The sequence below is a fragment of the Nematolebias whitei genome, chromosome 13 (genome assembly GCF_014905685.2).
Source record: "Nematolebias whitei isolate Nwh7 chromosome 13, NemWhi1, whole genome shotgun sequence".
Lineage (NCBI taxonomy): Eukaryota > Metazoa > Chordata > Actinopteri > Cyprinodontiformes > Rivulidae > Nematolebias > Nematolebias whitei.
The window spans coordinates 37,435,364-37,461,584 of NC_056510.1; the positions used below are offsets into that span (position 1 = coordinate 37,435,364).

General features: G+C 42.7%; 1 protein-coding gene across 12 annotated transcripts in view; it reads left to right on the forward strand.

The window, feature by feature from the left end:
* Positions 1 to 26,221, forward strand: part of caska (calcium/calmodulin-dependent serine protein kinase a) — a 406,103-nt gene that overhangs the window by 349,006 nt on the left and 30,876 nt on the right. For all 12 annotated transcript variants that reach the window (XM_037687081.1, XM_037687083.1, XM_037687082.1 and 9 more), the window contains 4 exons: positions 11,422 to 11,610; positions 14,781 to 14,859; positions 24,258 to 24,343; positions 25,493 to 25,561. In XM_037687081.1, coding sequence (XP_037543009.1) covers positions 11,422 to 11,610; positions 14,781 to 14,859; positions 24,258 to 24,343; positions 25,493 to 25,561 — 423 coding nt within the window. The remainder of the gene's footprint in view (positions 1 to 11,421; positions 11,611 to 14,780; positions 14,860 to 24,257; positions 24,344 to 25,492; positions 25,562 to 26,221) is intronic.

Consider the following 26,221-nt stretch of genomic DNA (forward strand, 5'->3'; position numbering starts at 1 on the left):
CACTTCATGCTTCCATCTGCTGAAAAGCTTTATGGAGATGAAGATTTCATTTTTCAGCACGACCTGGCACCTGCTCACAGTGCCAAAACCACTGGTAAATGGTTTACTGACCATGGTATTACTGTGCTCAATTGGCCTGCCAACTCTCCTGACCTGAACCCCATAGAGAACCTGTGGGATATTGTGAAGAGAAAGTTGAGAGACGCAAAACCCAACACTCTGGATGAGCTTAAGGCCGCTATCGAAGCATCCTGGGCCTCCATAACACCTCAGCAGTGCCACAGGCTGATTGCCTCCATGCCACGCCGCATTGAAGCAGTCATTCATGCAAAAGGATTCCCGACCAAGTATTGAGTGCATAACTGAACATGATTATTTGAAGGTTGGCATTTTTTGTATTAAAAACACTTGTCTTTCATTGGTGGGATGAAATATGCTAATTTTTTGGGACAGGCATTTTGGGTTTTCATGAGCTGTATGCCATAATCATCAGTATTAAAACAATTAAAAACCTGAAATATTTCAGTTGGTAGACAATGAATCTGAAATATAGGAAAGTTTAATTTTTATCATTACATTATGGAAAATAATGACCTTTATCACAATATGCTATTTTTTTTAGAAGGACCTGTATATATATATATATATAGGGGTTATATACAGAGAACTAATTTTGCCATTGTATGGAAACATACAATGATGACAACACATAGCACTTCACAAAAAATAACTGAATGTGTATAAATGCATGCAGTGCACATCAAACAAAAACAGTGAACATATTGTGAGTTTTAATCACTAAACTAAAAGACAAAACTAAAACCTCCACACACAAAGAAAGCTCAGTGAATAAGCAAACAAACAGTGATGGACTGATTAAAGTCTCCTTCTCTGCAAGCAAATTCTAAAGGGTTCCTCCTGATTTCAGGGGCCTCCTTCTATAACATTTAACTTATCACCATAAACTAACAGGTCAAGGCTGGTAAGTATTGTCATGACTTGCACAGGGGGTACAGGTCCATCATCACCTCTAGATCAGGTAGAGGCAGAGCAGCAGACTCAGGACCTGACAGTCCTAGGTTCGATCCCCAGTCATTGCACATCTCGTGGTGTCTGAGCAGCATACCCTTTCCCCAAATGCTCCCCGAGCATTTTCAATTGTTGCTCACTGCACCCCCTGGTGATGGTTGGGTTAAATGCAGAGAGCCAATTTCAATTCAATTTCAATTCAGTTTATTTATATAATAATAATAATAATAATAATGTCATCACAATGTCAGCACTGTATGTTTCCATACAATGGCGAAATTAGTCTCTGCATTTAACCCATCCACCACCAGGTAGCGCCATTGTATGAGAACACACAATGATGACAATACATAACACATTAAATGGTAAATGGACTGTACTAATATAGTGCTTTTCTATCTTATTTCAAGATAGTCAAAGCGCTTTACACTACAATCTGTGCCTCATTTACCCATTCATACAGCACTCTACTAGATCTCTACAAAGCTAATTGAACAAATCTTTCTAAGGAGACTAATCAGTGCTTTATCACATTCATACACCGATGGGACACACATCAGAGGCTATGAGGGGTTCAGTGTCTTGCCCAGGGACACTTCGACATTTGACTGCTGGTGGATTCGAACCCCCAACTCTTGCATTGGAGGACAACTGCTCTAACCACTCAGCCACAGCCACATTATTTTTATTATTATTATTATTTTTATCACTTCACCTCATTTAGTTGGCACTTCACAGCCAACTAAGGTTGTTTTCACACCTGATAGTCCGGTAGACTCGGTTGGGTTGGGAACCAATATTCATGACATTTTGTTTACATTTGAGCTGGTGCGTTTGCATGCACACTGCACTGTGCAGTCGAGCCAACCTGTTCGAGCCAACGTGTTCCCCCATTAGCCTGTGATGGCGCTGCACCAAGAACTACTGAAAGAAACGACACAAAAACCTCTGAAGACTCTTCTTCTTCTTCTGGAAATAAAAACAAAAACGGAGTGGCATCAAGTTTTAGCAGTTTTAGGAGTTATATTTTGTCATTTTTCAAAAATGAACTCAGCATGAGTAGAAGATGAGGCAGAAGACCATGGAGAATATTGTTTTTCACACAAGACAGCTGATGGCTCCATATGAGGTAAGAGAAATGCGTGTTTGTTTACCCTGCACTGTACTCCATTCATGGTTGTGGAGCAGGGCCCGGTCTGATTACATTCACACTGTACTCAAACCGTGCTGGAGTTTTCTTCTACCGGACCGAGACCTAGGTTTTAGCCTGGGCCAGAGTTCGCCTTTTTGTTCCGTGACAGAGTTCGATGGCACGTTCACACCACCCAAAACGAACCGGACTTCCTAGGAAAACGAGCTAGAGTTCGATTAAAGCGGACTAAACAGGGCTGGTGTGAATGCACCATAAATGCATGTTTTCTTTAAAAACTATTTCTCACATTACAGGCCTTAGAAAGGTGACCTGCAGCCATTTTCTCTGTTTTCCTTCATCAAATTATAACCCAGGTTAAAAAACATTTCCTAGTAATTTACAGATCCTTTTCAATTTCTCTTTATCAATTATTCCCATAAGGCTAAAAAGTATAAATCTCACAAGTGTTTAAAATAAAGGTTGTTTGTTCATCAACACAAATGATCTGGGTAATCAACAGAGTAAAAACCCTCCTGCCTCAAAACTAAATCTAACCTTGTTTAACTATATTTCCACCAGTTACCAGCCACTTCAGTTCATGTCATAATGACATAAGCTTTCACGCTTCAGGGCTGTGATTGTCATCCGTTATGTTATGCCTGACCCTCTTGTCTCATCCCATTGACCTCGGGTCACCGTAAGCATAGCAGGTTGTTTTCGTTGTCACTCAATTTATCTCTAAAAATAACCACACACACAAAAAAAGCATTTCCTCATTCTTTCTCACCTTGTGGAGGCTGCTAAGGCCACAGATTTTAGTCAAAGTCTGGTTCTGCCTCATTTTTCTTTTCAGTCATTCACCTTGTCAGTACACATACACACTTTTAACCAAAATGTTTTCTCATAAGGTTCACTGTGGAGTTTGCTGGGGACCAGGAGTTGTTTGAATTTATCCACTGCCCATCATGTAACTCTGATATATCCCAAGGGATGGGGTACTCTATATGTTATGAAGGGATGCATGCACTCATGTAGACGTTTCAGGGTCAGCCCACTCTGTTTCACCACAAGTGGTTAAGGCAACTTTGGTTATAAGTTCTATTTCGTATAGGCTTCGCCCTTTAAGGTGGAGAAAAATGTGCTGTTTGAGTGTTCATTTACTGACGGTAAACAAAGTCCCGACTCCTCGCAGCTCCTCACAGCTGAGACTAAAGTTTAAAGCAGCACAGCACCAACACAACTCTTGTGAAGTTCAGGGTTATTTGACACTTTCCTGCCTGTTCTGTGAGTTTAATAGACAGACAGTTACTTCTTACCTTGCGTTGCAAACTATTTTCAGTTACTCGGTACCGCTTCGCTCGCTGCTCCTTCCCCTCTCGGTGAAAAGCTATGGCTCGAACACTGGACTCCTGGGAAATGTAGTCCTTTTGACTTGTGTTAAAGTGAAGGCTTACTGAAAGAAAACTACAAAATAGCTGCGCCCGTTTATTTGTTTGTTTGTTTCATTTTAATTTTTGGTTATTGGTCGGTTCCCACTCCTGTCTGCTCCCGTTAGCTTTCAGTCCGGTCATGTCCCGGTCACGTGAGTTATAATGAGATTGACTCCGGTCCCGCCGGAATCCGGCCGGAATTACGTGACCGGCGGTACTCCCGAAAAAATGTCATCCTCTACTCTAAAGGACCAGCTCCGCTGCGTAAAACCCGGCAGAGTAGTAACGGCCGTCTCTATCATGAAACTGTTGGGAACGATGTCATCAGCTCACGCTGTGGTTCCGCTGGGCTTACTCCACATGAGACGCCTTCAGAGATAGTTCACTCGCCTGCGTATAGATCCGGTACGGCAGAAGAGGCGGACGATCTCTTTGCCCCCCTCCGTGGGAACCCACCTGAAGCACTAGGGAAACCCTCTCACTCTGTCAGAGGGAGTTCCTATCAGCAGACCTACGTCACACGTCTCAGTTTTCACAGACGCATCCCTGTCAGGCTGGGGAGGAACGTGCCTGTCTCAGGCAGTGGGGGCGCTGTGGCCACCTCACACATCAGCTCATATAAACATTTTGAAATGTCTCACAGTTTGGAATGTGATTCAGCATTTTGCTCCCCTGTTGCAGAATCAACATGTTCTGATCCACACAGACAACAAAGTGACTGCAGCTTACATAAACCGTCAGGGGGGCGAGCATTCAGCCCAACTGTTATGCATTACAAGGCAGCTGTTGTGTTGGGTACACAAAAACCTGCTCTCCATCAGAGCAGTGTACATCCCCAGTGCCCTGAACAGAGGAGCGGACATAATGTCCAGGGTCGGTCCACGCCATGGGGACTGGAGTCTCCATCCCAAGCTGATTTCTCGGATTTGGAGCAGGTTTGACAGAACAGCAGTGGATTTGTTTGCCACACGGGAGAACGCCCAGTGTCAACTGTGGTTCTCACTGTGCCCACGGGACAACCCACCGTTAGGAGTGGACTTCTTTGCCCACAGCTTGCTCCTTTACGCATTTCCTCCGGTCCCTCTAATATCATGGTTTCTGAACAGAGTCAGGGAGGAAGAAATGTCAGCCATTCTTGTAGCCCCCGAGCGCTTGAGCGCCCCGTGGTTCCCAAATCTGCGACGTCTGTTATCGGGTCGACCGTGGAAACTTCCGTGCAGGGACGACGTTCTCCTCCAGGCAGGAGGAGCGATCAGGAGTCACCCAGAAATAGGCCAGCACCTTTGGGTCTGGCCGCTGAGCGGATCCGCTTAGAGAAGATGGGTCTCTCTCAGGAAGTGGTGTGCACAATCCAAGACTCACGTGCTGCCTCCACCACAGCGTTGTACACATCAAAGTGGACAGCTTTTCAGCATTGGTGCATGGAGAAAGGTGTAAAGGCCATCTCATGTCCACTAGGTAGAGTGCTGTCCTTTCTGCATCAACTGATGGACAGAAATCTAGCATTCAGCACAATTAAAACATATGCTGCAGCGATTTCCTCCTGTCACAAAGGCTTCGGTGACAGAACAGTTTTTAATCATCCGCTGATGAAGCGTTTTCTAAAAGGTGTACAGAGGCACAGACCGGTGTCGTGCCCACTAGCTCCACAGTGGGACCTAACTATGGTTCTGCGAGCCCTGATCAAAGCTCCTTTCGAACCTTTAGATCAGGTTTCACTTAAATTCCTGTCACTTAATACAGCCCTGTTGTTGGCGTTGACATCAGCAAAGAGAGTTGCCCCGTCATGCCTCAGGAGTCAATCTGATGGCAGCTCAGCTGCATTGAGACCTAATCCAGCTTTTATGCCTAAAAACATCACAAGCTTATTTAAATCGAGAATGATAACATTGGAGGGTTTTTATCCTCCTCCTCTTAAGTCAGAAGAAGAAGCATCTTTTCATCTCCTCTGCCCTGTGCGCACGCTGGCATTTTACATAACACACGGCCACACTGCGTCAGACCCAGCGTCTGTTTGTGCATAATAGAGACGTCTCTGCAGGTCGCCCGTTATCCACTCAGCGTCTGTCACACTGGCTGTGTGAGGCCATTTTTGAAGCTTGGAGCCTCCTGAGAACCTCAAAGCTCACTCCACCAGAGGAATCGCATCTTCAACAGTTTTGCATAATGGAATGACAATGCAGGATATTTGTATGGCGGCCACTTGGTCATCGCCTTGTTCATTTATCCGCTTTTATCTGCGTGATGTTTCGGCTTGTTCCATGGCCCCTTCTGTTCTTAGCGTCCTAACAGAATTAATCTTACTGTTTTCATGGAATTTCGTTTAAACTCACATCTGACTGCATGCAATTACAGTGAGATATTTATTATCAGTCACAAGTTTGTGACTACTGTTTTTATAGTTACTACTCAGTTCATGACTACTGTTACCAATCAGTTCATTTGATTATTAATCAGTTCATTCATTATTAATATGTTCATATTGAAGAGCTTTTGATCTGCTCTGTTCACTATTACACGGTTACAATTGTAACCTCTGTTTTTTCCCCACTCTCGGCAGCAGGACTGCTTTCAGCCTTTTCCCCGTCGAAAACTCTTCTCTCCAGGGCACTCCTGTGCATGGAACGCGTAATTATGCAGTGCGCTTCTGTGCAAGGTGCGCGTAATTACGCACATAGAAGGCTGAGTGATGAAATGTTTTTGGGTGCAAGCGAGCGCTTCATATTGTGTCTGAATGGACCCAATGAGGCATAGACTACATCCCGCTTCTCCTTTAACCCTTCAGCGACAGCCTTAAAGGGCGAAGCCTATACGAAATAGAACGTTGTTACATACTGTAACCCCAGATTCTTTGAGTATAGGCGTAACCCTTTATGCTCTGGGCCTCACTAGTTCCTAAATGGCTGAAGAAAAAGCTATTTGGGAGCCGATTACCCGGTCTCACCATAATTTATTTGACCGGGTGAGGCCCACACAGCATGTGGGCGTGGACTAAAGTTTTCAGTGCTGCGCTTCGCGCGACGGGATGAAACCCACCAGCGACAGCCTTAAAGGGCTACGCCTATACTCATAGAATCTGGGGTTACAGTACGTAACCAACGATTCCCCTTATTTCTTTTCCTGCCACAACAGTTTGCAATGTCTGTTGTTTTCGCCACAGCCTGTTAAGGCAAAAGGGAGTTCAATGAAATGCCATTGGACTGTGTCCCAGAGTGTTGGACTTTCGGTGACTGAGAACTTCTTGGTTTTACTCAACACCTCTTTTGTTTTCTTGCCCCAACAGTCAAGGCAATTCTGCCCAGGAATTTATTCCTGTCAGACCGAAGGCCCCCCTTGGACCCTTCAGACCAAGCTAGTATCTCCAGTTCCCTCAAGTCCCCAGCATTTCAGGTCAACCCTTTCTGACTAAGAGTCTTTCACCCAGTCAGTACGTTGGCCTCGGCACGGATTTTCTGAAACAAAGAAGCACTATCCGAGCCCCTTCAGCTCCACAGTGAGACCTTACCCCTTAATCAATCAATCAATCAATCAATCAATCAATCAATCAATCAATCAATCAATCAATCAACTTTATTGTCCATAACATTCAATAAAATGGAGATTTGTCTTTGACATCTGGCTTATAAAAACAAAATAAAAATGTGATTAAAAAACTTTAAAAACTTTAAAACCAAGCTTTGCTAAATCAATTAAAAACATTCAGTTAAAACCATTCTAAAATACATGATACATTAAAATATGAAAACATCCCAGCAGACAGTAGTTTATGTGAGGCTGCGTTTAAATAGGACCTTGTTAAGTACATTCACCGCAGAGGGAAAAAATTACTTTTTGTACCCATTTTTCTTTGCTAAAGGAACCAGCAGTCTTCTACCAGATGGTACCAACCTGAATAATGGTTGCAGTGGATGAGTTGGGTCATTGTAAACCTGTATTGCCTTTTTTTCCAGAACCTGACTGTACAGGTCTGTAAGTGTCATTTGTTGAAGACCAATGACTTTACTACCTTGTTTGACCACACGGGACAACTTGTTCCTGTCTCTGGCTAGGAGGTTCCCATACCATGAGACAATATTAAATGAAACAACACTTTCAACCAGTGACCTGTACACCAACTGCAAAGTAATTTTGCTTGCATTAAAGCTCCTTAGCGTATACAGAAGGTGGAGACGTCTGGCTTTTTTGTAAATATAGTCAGTGTCGGGCTCAAAGGTCAACTTGTTGTCAATTATTGTTCCAAGGTATTTAAAATCAGCCACCTGCTCTACTTCCTGCCCTTTAATAAAAGAAGGCCTAAATGTAGGTCTGGTGCTGGCTGCTCCCCATCTACCTCCCAAACAAAGTTCCTTGATTTTACTGGCATTAAGGGCCAGGAAACTGTCATCAAACCAGATAGAGAGCTGGTCTATGAGCTGGGAGTAGGAGGGACTATTGATGTCTTTCAGACCAGCAACTAGGGCAATGTCATCAGCATACTTAATGTGAAATCTTCACTGTTGTGTTGCAACTCATTTGTGTATATAGAGAATAAAAGAGGCGATAGTATGCAACCCTGTGGAACACCAGTGTTCAAGACCAGTGTTTCCCCTACCATTATACAAGCGAGGTGCCCCACCACGTCAACAGAACTGAGCACCCCGCCTAACAAACCGAACTTGCCCCCCAACACCCGGCACTGACATACCAATAAGCTAGCTGCATGAAATACAGGCTCTCTAGCTATAAAGCTAAAGGCATCACTCACATTGCCTTTTCTCTAAAGCTGAACCCCACCCCCCTCCTCAAAAACTGTTGGTTCAAGCTGCGCTCAGACGTCTCCCCCTCCGTCAACAAAAATCATGGATGAGATGAGCGCCCCGCCATGGCACGTTAACTAGGGGAAACACTGAAGATCCTACAGTCAGATAGAGTGTTATCAACATCCTGATGCATGCTCAATAATCCAGGTAGAAAAATCCAAAAAAGTTCAATCTGGTCCTCTGGACATTCAAAAAAAAATGAATGTCCAGAGGACCAGATTGAACTTTTTTGGAGTGTTATCAACACAAACTCGCTGAGGTCTTCCTCTTAAAAAATTGCTAATCCACAACACAAGATGGCTGCTGACATTTAGATCACATAGGCGTTTTAAAAGTATATGTGGCTGAACCGTATTAAAAGCAGATGAAAAGTCCACAAATAATATGTGAACATGTCTTTGGGTTGTCTAAATGATTATGGACCTTGTTGAGGAGGGAGAGAGTGGCATCCTCCACACCTCGGTTAGTCCTATAGGCAAACTGCAAAGGGTCCATATGCTCAGCTGTAACATACGAGTTCTCTGCTCACTAAGCGCTCCATACATTTGCATAATACAGATGTGAGGGCAATTGGTCTGAAGTCATTCAGTGCCTTTGCATATTTTGGGCACTGGGACAATAGTTGACATTTTCCATGCTTGTGGGACAAAGCTAGTGTTAAGGAACAACTCAAATATCTGTTTGAACACAGGACCCAGCTGTGTGGCACATTCTTTTAATACCCTTCCTTTAATCCCATCTGGCCCAGCTGCTTTATGAGGATTGATGTTCTGAAAAATCAAAACTACCTATTTCTCCTGTAATTCCACAGGAGTTGGTGTCAAGGCTGCACAGAAAGAGTCAATCTCATCACTGAAGTCATGGATGTCAAATCTTGAATAATGAACATTTAATTTATTTGCAAGACGAAAAGGGTCAGTGTGTTGAAGGGAATATTTTTATTTCCTCCCCATTATTGCGTTCAGTCCCCTCCAGGCATCTCTTGCATTGCCATTACTCAGTTCCCTCTCAACTTTATCTTTATAATTTATTTTAACTTTCTTAATCATGCAACTTATTTCCTTCTCTAGTTCCCTCATCTTTTGCAAATCTCCTCCTTTAAAAGCTGCTTTCTTTTGGTTTAAAAGATGCTTAATTTCTTTATTGACCCAAGGTTTATTATTAGGGTAAAATCTAACTGTTTTTGTTTTTATAGTATTGTCCACACAAAATTTAATGTAACTGGTGATGGTAATTATTAATACCCATTATTTTATTGAATACGAAGATGAAGTCTCACCTGGTCAGTTTGGCACCAAACTCTGTTGGGTCCCTGCAGTCAGCCCCTCGTCTTTCTGCATTTTCTGCATTTGCAGCCATCTGGCAACGTGGTCATGATTTGAGTGGCAATGCATAAGATGATGCACATAGCTACCCCTACATTTTGCATGTTCATACCAGAGGGTCAGGGTGTCTCAACTGTTTTTGTAATGAAGGGGATCAATGGGGTGGCTCTTCAAATAGATTTTCAGGAGCACTTTTTTAAACATAAATGGTTTAGTCCAACATTTTTCAGTCAGGTCATCTGGACAGTTTCTTTTTTTTGTGCTGAAACGTTTCGCCTTCAATCCGGAAGGCTTCATCAGTCAAGGAAACACACAACAAAACTGATTCTTCCCCCAACAGTTTACTCCAAAGTGGAACAAACCAGTTTGGTTGGTGTTAAGATGGTCTCTTTGGTACACCCCCTCCTCCATTGCTGGCCCTCTTCCTTGTTGACAGTCATGTCAAACTGGTTGAAAACAACAAAGTCCATGCTCAATAATCCAGGTATACAATCCAACATTTTTCAGTCAAGTCTTCTGGACATTTTCTTTTTTTGTGCTGAAACGTTTCGCCTTCGATCCAGAAGGCTTCATCAGTCAAGGAAACACACAACACAAACATAAATGGTTTAAGTTGTGTTATAAGAAAGTCACAATGTATTTTCTTTGTTAAAAGTTGATTAATTTCATAAAACCATTGTATTGTCTGTTCCATGCATTCCATGTGTCACATATGTGACAAGTGGCTTCTGTCAAAGACGAGCTTGTTTTTCAGCTGCAAGTGGAGTAGCCACATCCTACGTAAACCACTGTAAACTTTATAAATGAAATCAGCAAAAAAGCAATAGACTTGTGGAGAGCCTTGATGTGTAGAACTATACATAAAAGGTTTGTTGGACATCCCCTTTTCTAAATCCCACAGTTGGCTGGTCAAACAGACTCATCACCACATAATGCCCTTGAAACACAATGCAGGTTTGTCATTTTTTATATCAACCGTTACAGCTCTGTCACTGCCTCTCTTGGCGACTCGTAGGAGTAACAACAGCAAGTTGACTTCAACTGCCCGATGCCATCTTGGTTCATTCATAAATTGCACAGAGATAGTAAAATCACATCTCAGGTCAGGCTTTGAATTGTTTTGTGAAATAAGCTATTTATCTTCCCAAACATAAAAAAGTTGTGTACCAAAGTCTGTCACAAGAGGCACATTTGATTAACACTGCATATGCTAGTTTTGACATCAGATTTTTATACATAAAAATAATCTGCAACAGTTAATGTAATCAGTTCTTCTCTTTTTTTGCTGTGGACCAGTAATTATCATGGTCGAGGTGGAATTGGACAATAGAACCTGAACAAACTGTTTTTTAGTTGAACTCTGACTCTCTGGCTCTCAATCAGAACAAGAATCTATTGGGTGGTAAAGAGAAAATAAAGAAGTAGTTACTCTTCGTAGGTTTTTTAAACCTTTATAAAAATGGAGAGAGAAAGTTCACCTTAACCTGTGTGTGTTCTGTGAGGTTCTCTTGTTCAGGTTAACCTCAAAATCACATTTAACATGGAAGTTTGTCCATGATTCATAGAGTTACAAAAATACATATATTTTTACTTTTTTCCACCTTTAAGTTTGCGTTTTGTTTATTTGTGAAACATTGGCAGCCTTTTCACTTTAGCAACTTTGCCATCAAATCTCCTGTTCTCTGTGTGTCTCTGTGCGGCCACAGGCGCTGCTGCAGACCCACGACGTGGTTGCCCATGAAGTTTACAGTGACGAGGCATTGCGGGTGACCCCTCCACCCACCTCACCATACCTTAACGGAGACTCTCCGGAGAGCGCCAATGGAGACATGGACCTGGAGAATGTCACCAGAGTGCGTCTAGTCCAGTTCCAGAAAAACACAGACGAGCCGATGGTACGTAATCACAAATAGAAAGCTGAGCAAAAGTCTGACAAATAAATATGATCAATAACAGTTTTCTACTTATTTTTTATTAGAGCCCAACTGATATAGAAATGTTGGCTATCACCGGAGGGAGTAATGCCAATAAATGATATACTGGCTGAAACTTTTTTCACTTTGTCTATCCCCAAGAATCTAAGTAAACAGCTACTTTTAAACCTGTTTTGACACTTGAAGTCTTGAAGCAGTCTTCCTAACATGCCTTCACATTTTCTATACTCCACTAGTCATAAAGTTATCAAGTGTGTTACAAAACTATAAATTAAACAAAGAAACACCTTCCATGTTCATTGTTTAAACAGTCAGTCACGTATGGTGAAGGTCTAATTACTTTGTAGGTTTTTTTTTCCATTCAACCTTTATTTATACAGGTTTATCCCAATGAGCCTTTGGGACTCATTTACAAGAGAGACTTGATTCTAACAAAGAGTGATGACAACAGTAGACAACAAAGTCAATAGTAGACAATTATAAAAGGAAGCATACAAATAGTATTTCCCAATACTATTTACAAATAGCATACATAAAAGTATTGACTGCAGCTACTTTTTTTTCTTTGTAGAGAAGTAAAGATTTCAGACAAACAATGCATTTCATTGAGGATGACAAAGATAACATTACTAACACTGAGCGAGCATGCATCAGGATGACACTGATATATAATAATAATAATAATAATAATAATAATGTTACACAGTGTCATCACTGTATGTTTCCATACAATGATGAAATTAGTCTCTGCATTTAACCCATCCACCACCAGGTGGTGCAGTGGGCAGCTATTGAAAGTGCCTGGGGGGCATTTTGGGGATGAGGTGTGCTGCCCAGAGACACCACGAGGTGTGCAGTGACCGGGGATCAAACCTGGGACTTTCGGGTCCCGAGCCGGCTGCCCTGCTTCTATTTACCTCTATGTTAGATTTATTGTTCTGGTTAAAGTGTAACAAGGCCTATACTAGGTTATCTAAATGTTAGCTTGCTAACTAACTTGTAGCTTAACTTTTAGCTTAACTTTTAGCTTAACTTGTAGCGTGTTGGAGGATTGAAGAGAATTTCCTATTGTTGATTTTTTTTTAATTTTACAGATCAGTTACAATAAACTTACCATGCTCTGTTCAGCAAAATACGCTACGTATTGTTCCCTGCTTTGGATGTGTTTGAGTCGTGTGCAGCATGGCCATGACATGAAAGTAGTCCACAGTACATTACAGTACAATACAATTATGCCATTTGCAAGTAAGGACACAGCTCATTCACAGTATTTTAGGGGTGAAAATTAGAAGTGTTGGTCCAATTATCACCAATACAGATGCCTATTTCGGCCTAAAATATCGGGCTTACCGATGCATCTGTCGGGCTCTGCTTTTTATTACTTCTATTTCAATTTAATATTTTATTTTTCTGAATATAGCATGATTTTTATGAGGAAAAAAAACATTTTATCAAAAAAACCTACACCAGTTTACAGATCTTTGTTCCTCCAAGTGTGGAAAGAGACCTCTCGTAGCACTATAAGCATAAAACGTAAGGGAATTTTTGTTTGGTCTTTGTTGTAGCATTGCCTCTTGGCAATGAACCTCATGCTGTTGGACAGCCTGTTTATTTGTCCTATATGGGTGCTACATTTGTTAGGAAAATGCATTTGTGGGTTGAGAGGCAGAGTTGAGTATGTAGGTTACACCCATGAAAAACTTACCAAGTTTTCTCTGGCAATGCTAAACAACTTATTCTGCCTTTGACTTATTTTGTGTTATTTATTGGATTAGATTATTAGAGTCTTGAGAAATGAGACACATTACCAATTTAAAATTGCTATTCATTTATCAGTCACGGGTTTCAGTGGCATGTGGAAGAACCATACACAGCTTCAACAGCCTGGCATCTCCTTCTCATTCTGCTTACTAGCTTGGTCACACAATGAAGTGGTATGGCATTCCACTCTTCAGTCTGCATTTGTCACAAGTTAGCCAATGTAGTTGTGTTGGTCACTCTGGAATGAACAGCCCACCAAAGCCTATCTCTCAGGTCTTCAATGGGGTTGATGTCAAGACTGCAAGCAGACCATTACCTCTTTTCTACTGCCAATTCTGGTGGTAGTTTCTGACAAACCCCTCTCTGTAGGGGTGAGAGTTGTCATCTTGCAGGATAGAGTTCAGTCCCAGACCATGGGTCCACTGGTTGCTAAGATCAGTAGCAGAATAAGCTGTCTGGCATTATCAAAGATCATGCAAGTTTCCATGAGTGCAGCTTACTTACTCAACTTTGCTGTTTGTCCCATAAATGCATTTTCATAATAGATGTGGCGCCATTCCAAGGAAAATAAACATACTTTTTGGGAATATATAAAATGAATTACCAATAAGCATTGTTACAGCAAAGAAATAATCAACCAAACAAATTATTTTACTTGTAAATTTGCAAATAATCTCTTTTTTTCTTCTAAACTTTCATTTAAAATAAATTGCAGTTGTGTCCAATTTAACGTTTGTTAGGAAAAATATCTGCTTTACTTTTAAACTGTTAAAAAAAACAAATTTAATTTGACATTTTTCGTGTTTTGTTCTGTTAATGGACACCATGACATCTGTAACAGCAGTCTTTGTGTGTTTCCTTGATGGAAAATTTACCCTACTTTGGCTCAAAGTTTTCCAACAGGCTGCCATTATTCCAAAAATATTTTCATGACTAATGGAGGTTGAAGCTCAAAAAGTTGAAATCGAGCAACTTTTCTAAAGTCCAGTCAGCCATCCTTTTATCTGGTGAAGTCTCTTTTACTCCTAAGGAAAGCTGAACTTGTATTTTCACCTGTATTTATAAATAAAAACCTTCTGATTATAAGATCTACTAAATAATGCCATAAAAATAATTTTTTAATTGCCTCTCACACCTTTTGTTCTTCATCTGATTTTATTTTGAAACTCCCTACAGACTTTTCGTACAGCCAACTTCAAGTTTTCTTCACTCCGTAACAATTTTTACAGCAAAGTGTACAGTGTTTATTGACAATGGCAAAAAGAGATTTTTAGTTTTAGTCTGCAGCTGATTGATTGGTGCGGCCACTATTGTGACAGTGAAACTTTTGGCCGTGGGTCACTGATCCAAGATGTATTTGTGTTGCCCAGGGCATCACGCTGAAGATGAACGACTCCAACCATTGCATTGTTGCAAGGATAATGCACGGAGGAATGATCCACAGGCAAGGTACAGTTTTAGTATTTCTGCTGCTTTATGAAATAAACTTTATAAAAGACTTTATAGAACTATAAATACATTGCATAGTTATCTTTTTTAAGATGAATGTGCAGAAAAAATATGTAATCAACAACGCTTCACAGAGCATGACTCACTGATGAATCTGTCATTTTTCTGTGTGTAGCTTTCATTAAATTAATGTATTTCATGAGTTCTTTTATTTGGTTTTACAAATATGAACTTTTTTTATTTAGTTCTCAGAATGACTTATGAGGAAAAATCTGCCACATTTTTCATTTTGGTTGGTGTTTTTATTTGTTTGGGAGTGGTGACGCAGAGGTTAGAGAAGGTGGGCCTGGGATTGGAAGACTGCCTGTTCAACTCCCAGTATTGATAACATCAAAAATGTGAGTGGGGTAGGTGAAGCACCCACACCTGCCCCCACCCTCATTTGCCCCACTCTGGGCCCTTGAGCAAGGCCCTTAACCCCCACCATCTGCTCCTCCGGTTGCCCTAGATAGCAGCTCTTTGCTCCACACAGAGGGCTGTGGTAGCTCGGTGATGTGTGGTTGCGTCAGGAAGGCCATCCGGCGTAAAAATAATTGCCAAGTCTTCATGCGACTTAGTTTGCTGTGGCGACCCCTAACGCAAGGAGCAGCCAAAAGAAGAAGTTTTTATTTATTTGTTTACTAATAATTACTTTGAGACTAAATAAATTCCTAACACGCGCTTAATCTTTGTTTGAAGGTTAACAGCAAGATGATGAAAAAATTTCACACGAGCACAATGAAATTAAGAGCCACTCCTTTTTTCAGTGAAAAAAACATGCTTAAGAAAAACACACACTAAAAATATAAAAAATGTAACGCAATATAGATATAATAGCACTATGAAAGTAAAAAATACAAGTATTTCTCAATTATATTGCACATTATGGTTATTAGCGAGGTAGTTAAGGTGACTGAGAGTATGAAATGTCAGTAGTGTTGCACAATAGAAGTCCAGGGGTTTGGGAGGTTAGATTATTAAATCAGTGCATGTGTGAGTTCAGTGTGGTGATGGCTTTCAGGAAAAAACTGTTCTTGAATCTGTTTGTTCTTGTTCTGATGCACCTGTAGTGCTTCCCTGAAGGTAACAAGTCAAACAGTTCAAAACCCGGGTGTGAACAGTCCATGATTATGTTTTCTGCTCTGTTGAGGCAGTGTGATGTGTAAATGTCCATCAGGGAGGGGAGAGGGCAGCCAATTATATTTTGTACTGTCTTGACTACTCTCTGAAGCCTCTCCCTGTCAGTCAGGGTGCAGCTGCCGTACCATACTGAGATACAGTATGTCAGCAGACTCTCAATCGACGAGCGGTAAAAGGTCAACAGCAATTTGGTGTTCAGGTTGTGCTTCTTACGTACTTTTAAGAAGTGTAGTCTCTGCTGAGCCTTCTTGATGACCGCTGTGGTGTTCTGTTTCCAGTTAAGGTCAGCAGAGATATGGACACCAAGAAATCGGAAAGTGTGAACCCTCTCCACGCACTCGCCATTGATGTAAAGGGGGTCTAGGTTGGTGCTGTGCTTCCTGAAATCAATAATTACCTCCTTGGTTTTTTGATATTCAGAGCCAGGTTTTTCTCTGAGCACCAGGTTGCTAGCTCCAGGACCTCCTGTCTGTAAAATGTCTCATCTCCCTTAGAGATTAGTCCGACCACTGTGGTGTCATCAGCGAACTTGACGATGAGGTGGTTGTTGTGGGACGGGCTGCAGTCATGGGTGTAGAGACAGTACAGCAGGGGGCTCAGCACACAGCCCTGTGGGGAGCCAGTGCTCAGCGTACGAGTGGAGGAGAGGTGGGGACCAAGTCTTACAGATTGGGGCCGATTGGTTAGGAAGTCTTTTATTCAGGCACATGTGAGGGGGGGAGGCCGAGATTGTCCAATATATTTATAAGAATGTCTGAAATGATTGCATTAAAGGCCGAGCTGTAATCCACAAAGAGCATTCGAACGTAGCTGTGCTGTGCTTTTTGAATGTCCAGAGGACCAGATTGAACTTTTTTGGATTTTTCTACCTGGATTATTGAGCATGTATCAGGATAGCTGTGCTGTTGTTCCAGGTGGCTCAGCGCATTGTGGAGAGCTACTGCAATAGCATCCTCTGTGGACCTGTTGGTGCGATATGCAAACTGGTAGGGGTCAAAGTTCGGAGGGAGATAGTCCTTGATGTGCTGGAGAACTAGTTTCTCAAAGCACTTCGTGATTACCGGAGTGAGAGCCGCTCTCGGTAATCATTCAGGCTGGTGATGGTAGGCGTTTTTGGCACTGGGATGATAGTTGCAGATTTTAAGCAGGGAGGGATGACTGCCTGGGCCAGGGAGAGATTGAAAATTTTGGTGAAAATGGGAGCGAGCTGGAGGGCACATGCTTTGAGCACCCTGCTATGTACTCCATCTGGGCCAGTAGCTTTCCTGGAGTTCACTGATTGGAGCAAACGTCTAACATCATGCTCCCGTACAGTGAGTGGAGTAGTGCAGTAACCGGGTGGGTGTGGGGGCAGGGCTGGATCAGATGAGTGCTGCTGTGGTGCTTCAAAGCGTGCAAAGGAGCAGTTTAGCTCCTCTGCTAGTGATGCACTCAGGTCTCCTGGTGTCACCTCACAACCTCTATAGTTTGTGATGTTTTTTATGCCCTTCCACACCTCCTGTGAGTTATTACTGGACAGATGGGACTCTATACTCCTTTTATGGTCATCCTTTGCGATTTTTATTCCCTTATTCAGGCTGGCTCGAGCAGCTCGGTAGAGAGCTCTGTTACCTGACCTGAAGGCAGCATCGCGGGCTCTGAGGAGTGTGCAAACCTGAATCCAGGGTTTCTGGTTGGGGTAAACCCGAATGTTTTTGACCATAGTCGCATTTCCGATGCAGAACTTGATGTAGTCCAGTACCGTTCCTGTGTATGTTTCCATCTCCTGATGTTCAAATAAGTCCCAGTTAGTTTGTTCAAAACAGTCCTGTAGTTCATCGAGTGCATTACCAGGCCAGGTTGTAACAGTTTTTGTTGTAGGCCTCGCTTTGCATCTGAGGGGGGTGTAAGCTGGGGGGAGCAGGAGGGAAAGATGGTCTGACTGCCCGAGGTGGGGAGGGGTATGGCTCTGTATGCATGTTTAATGTTTGAGTAAACATGATCCAGAGTGTTCTCCCCTCTAGTAGAACACTTGACATGCTGGTAGAATTTTGGGAGTATAGTCTTCAGATTAGCCCTATTGAAATCTCCTGCAATTATATGAACACCGTTGGGGTGAGCCTGCTGCTGTTCATTGATGGTGTTCAGCTGGAGAGAGAACGCCGTATTTACATTATCATCGGGTGGTATATACACAGCAGTAATTATCACAACTGTTAGCTGTCTCGGTAGAAAAAAAGGTCGGCATCTCACGGACATGTACTCAAGGTCTTGGGAACAGTGATTGTCTATAATTGTCCCGTTGTTACACCAGTTCTCATGCAACAACACACAGAGGCACTGCAGAGTTCAGATAAAATCACTCAGTTCAAATAGTTCCCTCTGGAGAGATCCGTATACACGTTGGGTGTGTCGAGGACAACCAAGGACAATTCCAAAGAGTCCTGAAATGATGACAAAATGTTTATTCAGCTGGGCCCCTCTGAAAAGTCCGTGGAATTCTTCGGCAGGAGGGGAGGGAGGGGCAGTGCATCAGGTTTACAAAACCTCCAGACAAATTAAGATAAGATAGCCTGTCAAGGCCAGTGAGGGAGCCAAATTCAGATAAACACAATTGTTTTTGGGACAGGCAGAACTTTAATGACATCTACCTTGAGTCTGTTTTGGTGCACTTGATTCCAAAACATCCAAATTAAATGGCCACACCAATGGACTGTGCCTGAGAGTAAACCCCAAGATCTGATCCATCCTGCCAAAAGCAATTGAGTCTGGGTGCTCGAGGCATGAACCAAGCCATCGTAAGGTAAGCAACCTGACCAGGTCTAAATTTGCTGTCGACGACTTCCTTGATTGTAGATAAACCAGGAACCAGCCAAATTCAAAAAGCAGGAACCAGTTATCATAAATCCATTTATATATGTGTCCACGAATCCACGAATGACAGCAGAGATAAACACATCATCAAGTCTTCCAAGTCGATGAGATATCCAACTGCATGCGTGCCAACTGGACAAATCGGCTCACCTAAAACCTGTCTTCTCTTCAAAGAAATGTTATCAATTGCATTGAGGGACCAACTGACCAAATCCATAAATTATGATTCAGAAGATTTGTAGAAGAGAGGCTCCAAGCAGTTTCACAGACAGGACAGAACAAAGCGAAGTGGAGAGGGAGAGTAGGAGAAATGTGTCCGCCCTTGACAAGAGCAAGTGTTGAAGTGAGCTTTGACCGCTTATATAGTTGTTAACGGTCGGGGACGAGCGCGGCTGAGTAAAGGGGGCAGAAGATCAGAGCTGAGTGGGTGTTTGCCCTTTCATGGTCGTCAAAGCGAATTAAATTCCTGCTTCTGCCTGCATTCTGCATTATTCACACATGGATCCTGCTCTCTGACACCTGCTTTGGGATCTCACCTGTATGAGTCATCAGGCCACGTGCGTCCCATGAGTGCAGTGGCTGAATGTCCATTTGGGTGATGGATTGCTTCCTGACAGTACCGGTAGTCCCATCTGAAGCTTAAGTGAACAATAATTTACCTCTTTCAAGGCCGGTCGCTCGTGGTCAAATGGCCACGTGCGACTGGTGCCTGTATGGCAAGCCATGTTGCCATACAATTGGATCGCAGCTGATTCGCTGACACAATTAAAAGCTCAACACCGACCTGGCCCGCCCATCCAGCACATTATTATGACCCGACCCGGCCCAAATTCGGGTTTTGGGCCTGGGTTTCGGGTCCAGGTTAGAAATGACAGCTCTAACATAGAGACAAACTAGACAAACAAGCATTCATTACTTTTCTCATGTTTTTGGTCTGTTAAGTACCCAGAGAAAACCCACGCATGCATGGGGAGAACATGAAAACCCCACCTAGAAATGTGACCGGCTTGGATTCGATCCAGCAACTTTCTCGCTGAGAGGCAACAACTCTACCAACTATGCCACCGTGCCGTCCCCCCATATTTATCGTATCATAAAATAATGCAAATGTTTCAACATAGAAGAACCCGTCCAGAAGACCTAACTCAACCTTGTTAGATCCTTTCTGTAATGTTTTTTGATTATTTGATTTTGGCTCTATCTCTATACTTTACTTTTTTTTTTTTCATTTACTCTTTTTTTATCCAGGTAGTCTCATTGAGCCACGAGAACTCATTTTCAAGAGAGACCTGTTTTATGGAGCAGATGGTGGGCGTTAAGGGCCTTGCTCAGGGGCCCAGAGTGGGGCAAATGAGGGTGGAGGGAGGTGTGGGTGTTTCACCTTTTCCACCCACATTTTGATGTTGACGGTACCGGGAGGTGAACCTGAGACTTTCCGATCACAAGCCCATCTTCTAACCTCTGCGCCACCACTCCCCCAATTTTATAGCCATTCACAAGATGATGCATCACATTTACATTGGATGAACAATATTCTCCAACGGGGGTGGAGCTTATCCTTGACGAGGTCCATCTTTCTCGGTTGGACAGTGCTGTTGGGTTCTGTATCTCATCTCATCCAACAAAATTATTTTACTCCAAAAGTAAAGAGCAAAAACACATTTGATTTGCTTACAAAGTATTTAGTCAATAGTTTCACATGCATGCAAGCTGAAGAATCAGCCACTTTGGGGCTTGCTAGGGCTTACTACCGCTGGCATAACCGAAAACAGGACATCTATAGCAGATGCACTACGCTGCAGCAACTCTGTGTTTTATCTGGTTCATTAAAAGTAAAAAAGGAAGCATAAACTGGCAGCCCCAGGATTACAAGCTTATCCACAAAGCTAATGCAGCCCATACAGAAATGGCAATGACTTGGTCAAATTAAAACATACTGAGCTAAAATTTGATGTAGTGTAGTTGAGATTATCCTGATGCATTCTCAATAATCCAGGTAAAAAAAATTAAGTCAGGTCCTCTGGATGTTCAAAAAATAAACAAAAAAAATTGTAGAAACGTTTCATCTTTCATCCAAAAGACTTCTTCAGCCTGAGGAGCTGTATTCAGCTCAATCTTTTAAATAACACCTTCTCAGAGTGGATCAACCAGTTTGCTGCTGACAACCAAAACTAGCTGTCCACATGATCAAGGAGGACAATCAGCATAACAATGGATTGTTAGCACCCTGATGGCTGTTTGCTATTCACAGGGGGCTGACTGAACATCTTCATCCCTGAAAGAGTGACCGCTGGCCTGGAGATGAGTGTAGACCTCAGAGTCCTGGCCTGATGGTGTTGCTCATCTGTGTTGGGCTATCCTTTTGGCCAGTGGCTGTTTAGTTTCCCCCGATGTAAGACTGATCACAGCCCTTTTGACACTGAACAGCATACACAATATTAATCTGTTTGTGCCGGGGGACTGGATCTTTGGGATTAACCAGTCTTTGCCATAATGTATTTTGGAGTAAATGGTAAATGATAAATGGACTGTACTTATATAGCGCCTTTCTATCTTATTTCGGTTTTCGTCCTGGCCGTGGAACACTGGACCAGCTCTACACTCTCAGCAGGGTCCTGGACGGTGCGTGGGAGTTTGCCCAACTACATGTGCTTTGTGGATTTGGAGAAGGCGTTCGACTGCGTCCCTCGGGGAGCCCTGTGGGGGATACTCTGGGAGTATGGGGTACCGGGCCCTTTGATACAGGCTGTTAGGTCCCTGTATGACCGGTGTCAAAGCCTGGTCCGCATCGCCGGCAGTAAGTCGGGCTTGTTCCCGGTTGGACTCCGCCAAGGTTGCCCTTTGCCACCGATTCTGTTCATAACCTTTATGGACAGAATTTCTAGGTGCAGCCACAGTGTTGAGAGGATCCGTTTTGGTGGCCTTAGGATTGCGTATCTGCTTTTTGCAGATGATGTGGTCATGTTGGCTTCATCAGGTCATGATAGACAGCTTTCGCTGGAGCGGTTCGCAGCCGAATGCGACGCGGCCGGGATGAAGATCAGTTCCTCCAAATCCGAGGTCATGGTCTTGAGCCGGAAAAGGGTAGAGTGCCCTCTCTGGGTCAGGGAGGAGGTCCTACCCCAAGTGAAGGAGTTCAAGCATCTTGGGGTCTTGTTCACGAATGAGGGAAAAATGGAGCGTGAGATCGATAGGCGGATAGGTACAGCATCTGCAGTGAAGCAGGCGCTGTACAGGTCTGTCGCGGTGAAGAGAGAGCTGAGTCAAAAGGCGAAGCTCTCAATTTCAATTCAATTCAATTCAATTCAATTCAAAAATACTTTATTAATCCCAGAGGGAAATTAAATGTTGTTGTAGCTCATTTTCCTTGTTTCATAAAAGAGTTGTTCTAGATGTTGATGGTTGTGGGCGGGAAGGATCTCTTGTGATGGTCCGTCTTATAGCAGATCTGAAAAAACTGGCCGCAGATGTTGATCCATTTACTTGCACTTGGTTGACCTCCTGGGCTTCAGGATCACCTGAATGTTGGGCAGAAATCCTCCCAGGGCAATGGCCACTCCTCCCAGCAGCTTGTTGAGCTCCTCATCGCTGCGGACAGCCAACTGTAGGTGCTGATGGACGATCCTGTCCTTCCGCTGTCATGAGCTGTGTTTCCTGCTAGTTCCAGGATCTCAGTGGTCAGGCACTCGAGCACACCTGGCAGGTAGATGAAAATGCGTCCACAGAACATCCTTTTCAACTCATTTGAAATTTAGGGCTGTAGTTGAGATATTACTTGAGCTTTTGAGATGTTAATCAGCTGCTGTTGGTTGTAGAAACTGCCTTGTTGCCATGGTTACGCATCATAACAAATGTCCAAAACTAAAAAAGTTTCCGTAAAAATCCTTCCAGCTGCACAGCATCCGATACCAGAGGAAACAATCATCCAAAAAATGTGATTTACATCCAGAAAAAGAGGAATTAAAGTTTCCAAAAGCAAAATCTCAGAATGAAAGTAACAGAGCTGCTCCAACATGCAGCCACCTTGAGCGGCGCAATAATTAAAATTAAATTAAATTAAATTAAATTAAAATTAAAATTTACCAATCGATCTACGTTCCTACCCTCATCTATGGTCACGAGCTTTGGGTTGTGACCGAAAGAATGAGATCTCGGATACAAGCGGCTGAAATGAGTTTTCTCCGTAGGGTGTCTGGGCTCTCCCTTAGAGATAGGGTGAGAAGCTCAATCATCTGGGAGGGACTCAGAGTAGAGCCGCTGCTTCTCCACGTCGAGAGGAGCCAGTTAAGGTGGCTTGGACATCTGTTTAGGATGCCTCCTGGATGCCTCCCTGGTGAGGTGTTCCAGACACGTCCCACCGGAAGGAGGCCCAGAGGAAGACCCAGGACACGCTGGAGGGACTATGTTTCTCGGCTGGCCTGGGAACGCCTCGGGATTCCCCCGGAAGAGCTGGCCCAAGTGGCTGGGGAGGAGAGGAAAGTCTGGGCCTCCCTACTTAGGCTGCTACCCCCACGACCCGACCCCGGATAAGCGGAAGAAAATGGATGGATGGATATCTTATTTCAAGATCCTCAAAGCGCTTTACACTACAATCTTTGCCCTTATTTACCCATTCATAAAGCACTCTATATCTCTACAAAGCTAACTGAACAAATCATTCTAATGAGACTAACCAGTGCTTTTAGATCACATTCATACACTGATGGTACACACATCGTAGGCTATGAGGGGTTCAGTGTCTTGCCCAGGGACACTTCGGCATGTGACTGCTGGTGGATTCGAACCCCCAACTCTCGCATTGGAGGACGACTGCTCTAACCATTCAGCCACAGCCGCCCCTACGTAGTTGATTAATTCACAAAACATACTTCAAATGCAATCAGATCTCAGAATATCTCAGATTATCACCTGAGATCACACAGGATGTCATTTGCAATATTTGGCTAAAACAGATAGAACTCCATTCCTTGTCTATGCAAGGGAGTCTTAGTTAAACATTCTGGCTTGTCAGAAGGCAGTATGCATTTCTTCAAAGAATTTTAGGTCTTTAACTTTTTATTATGACTTTAAATTTTCAGGAGACAGAAGTGTTTAGGTCTTTTTAAATTACCAGTGTTTAAAAGGAATATTAATCATAGCTGAAGATAAACAGCATTTTCCTGTGTGCCTATGACATAATGGTGTTGTCCTGTTAATTAACATCCATTTAATTTATCACGTGAGACAGACGATGCTTTCCTCTGCTGATGTCAGGGGCAGAAAAAGCATCAGGGGATAATGAAACGTAACCAACATTCTTTGATGACAAGAATAGTGTCGTTATGTTTTACATTTCCATTCTCATCTAATTTGTTATTTGTTTTTAGGAACGTTGCACGTTGGAGATGAGATCAGGGAAATCAACAGCATCAGTGTGGCCAACCAGACAGTGGAGCAGTTGCAGAAGATGCTGGTGAGTGATCTGTGTTAGGCCACTGAACGTTTCAGACCTCAGGAAGAAGGTGGTTTAGGCTGATGGTCGTTTGCAGAGGGGCTGCTTCAAAACACCAGATCCAAATATTTAAATTATTTACTTCAAATATCAAGTTTAGCAGATGCCTGTCAACAACTCATGCATTTCAATCAGGTGTGTTGAAGCAGCGAAACATCTAGAACAGGCAGGACAGTGGGCCACAAGAATCTGATCTAATGCTGATCCACAACATAAGTCATCAAAGGGAAAAGCAAGTTCAAATCATAAATCTAATTCAGATTAAGATTCAAATCCTTTTCCAGTCATTCGATCCCTAATATAATACGAAACATTCATATACAGAAAATGATGAAACCACCTAATAAAAGTAATGAAGCCAGCAGACTGCATCACATCTTTACTTTGTTTCAATCCTCCATCCTGAGAAAGTGTAATGGACACAGTGGAAAAGAATGACTTCCCTTAACAGGAAGAAATCTCCAACAAAACCAGGCTCAGGACCAACATCTGTCCTGGATAGCTTGGAGTTGAGAGAACAGGAAATAGAAAGGCAAACAGAAAGATTGATCCTGGTGCACTTTCTATTAGACAAAACAACACCGCAAAAAATAGGAGCAGGAAATGTAGTCAGCATGTTCTCCAGCAGTCTAAGCTTAAAGCAGCATAATAAGAGATAGCTGAGGAAACCCAAGCTGACCATAACTATAGGATTTATCAAGAAGGAACGTCTTAAGTCAGGTCATAAAAGTAGATGTCAGTCTCGCATACAGAAACTGAAAGTTGGTTCCACAAAAGATGAGCTGGTAACTTTTAAAAACCGTAGGAACCACAAATAAACTTGCAGTCTGAGAGGGAAGTGGTCCATCAAGAAAGAATGTAACAGTATAAACTTTATTATAAAATATAGTGTGGTTGTTGAGAGCCCAGAGAAACTTGTATTTCACAGCTTCAGATTAGACATTCACTACGTTTCTGTCATGTCAGTGTGCTCTCTCAGGATGAACAGACAGGTTTTTGTTTGTCTGCGAAAGTTTTTATTTCTGTTTAACACTTGTTAGTCCCTTCTCACATCACAGTGCTGTTAGGTCATGTGTTGAAGCTAAAACTACCAATGGTATGTGTCCACAGAGAGACATGAGAGGAAGCATAACCTTCAAAATAGTACCAAGTTACCGGACGCAAGGCTCTTCGTGTGAGGTAACTCCCACTCTGCCTCGGCTTTTTACTGCTGATCTGTTTACTAACTGCTTGCCTGGTTACTGGGAGTGTGTGTAACCCCAGGACAATGTGTGTATATGACGTGTGCGTGTGTGACTTGCTGAGGTTAGGTCAGATATTCAGCACACCAATTTCACAACAAAGATACCGGAACTCCCCTCCTCCTCGACCGTTCACTGCAGGAACAAGCCACACCGCTCTGTGTGGTCCTGCTCTGGTCCTGGCCTCGCATCAACCCCTGCACCTGCATGCACTCACACACTGCGGGGTGCACAGAGTAACCATAACTCATGTGTACAGGAGCTAGCTGTGTATCAAATCACCTTCAGCATGGTGAATTTAAAGAGACCAGAGTCAGTTAAAATGTCATGTTTAGTAAAATCAAAATGTGTAAAATCATGTTTTATGCCAAATTTCTTAAATATTAAGATGTTGGGGTTTTTTGGGGTTTTTTTTTTTTTTTTTCAATTTTTATATTTGTAGGTATGCATGTTACAGACACTTAAAAGTTATTTATGATACATTAAATATGTACAGTAGTCCCTCGTTTATCGCAGGGGATCCATAACCTGAAGACCCGCGATAAGTGAAAGACTGTAAAGTAGGAATAGTAGTACATGTAGTAAGTAGTAGTTTATT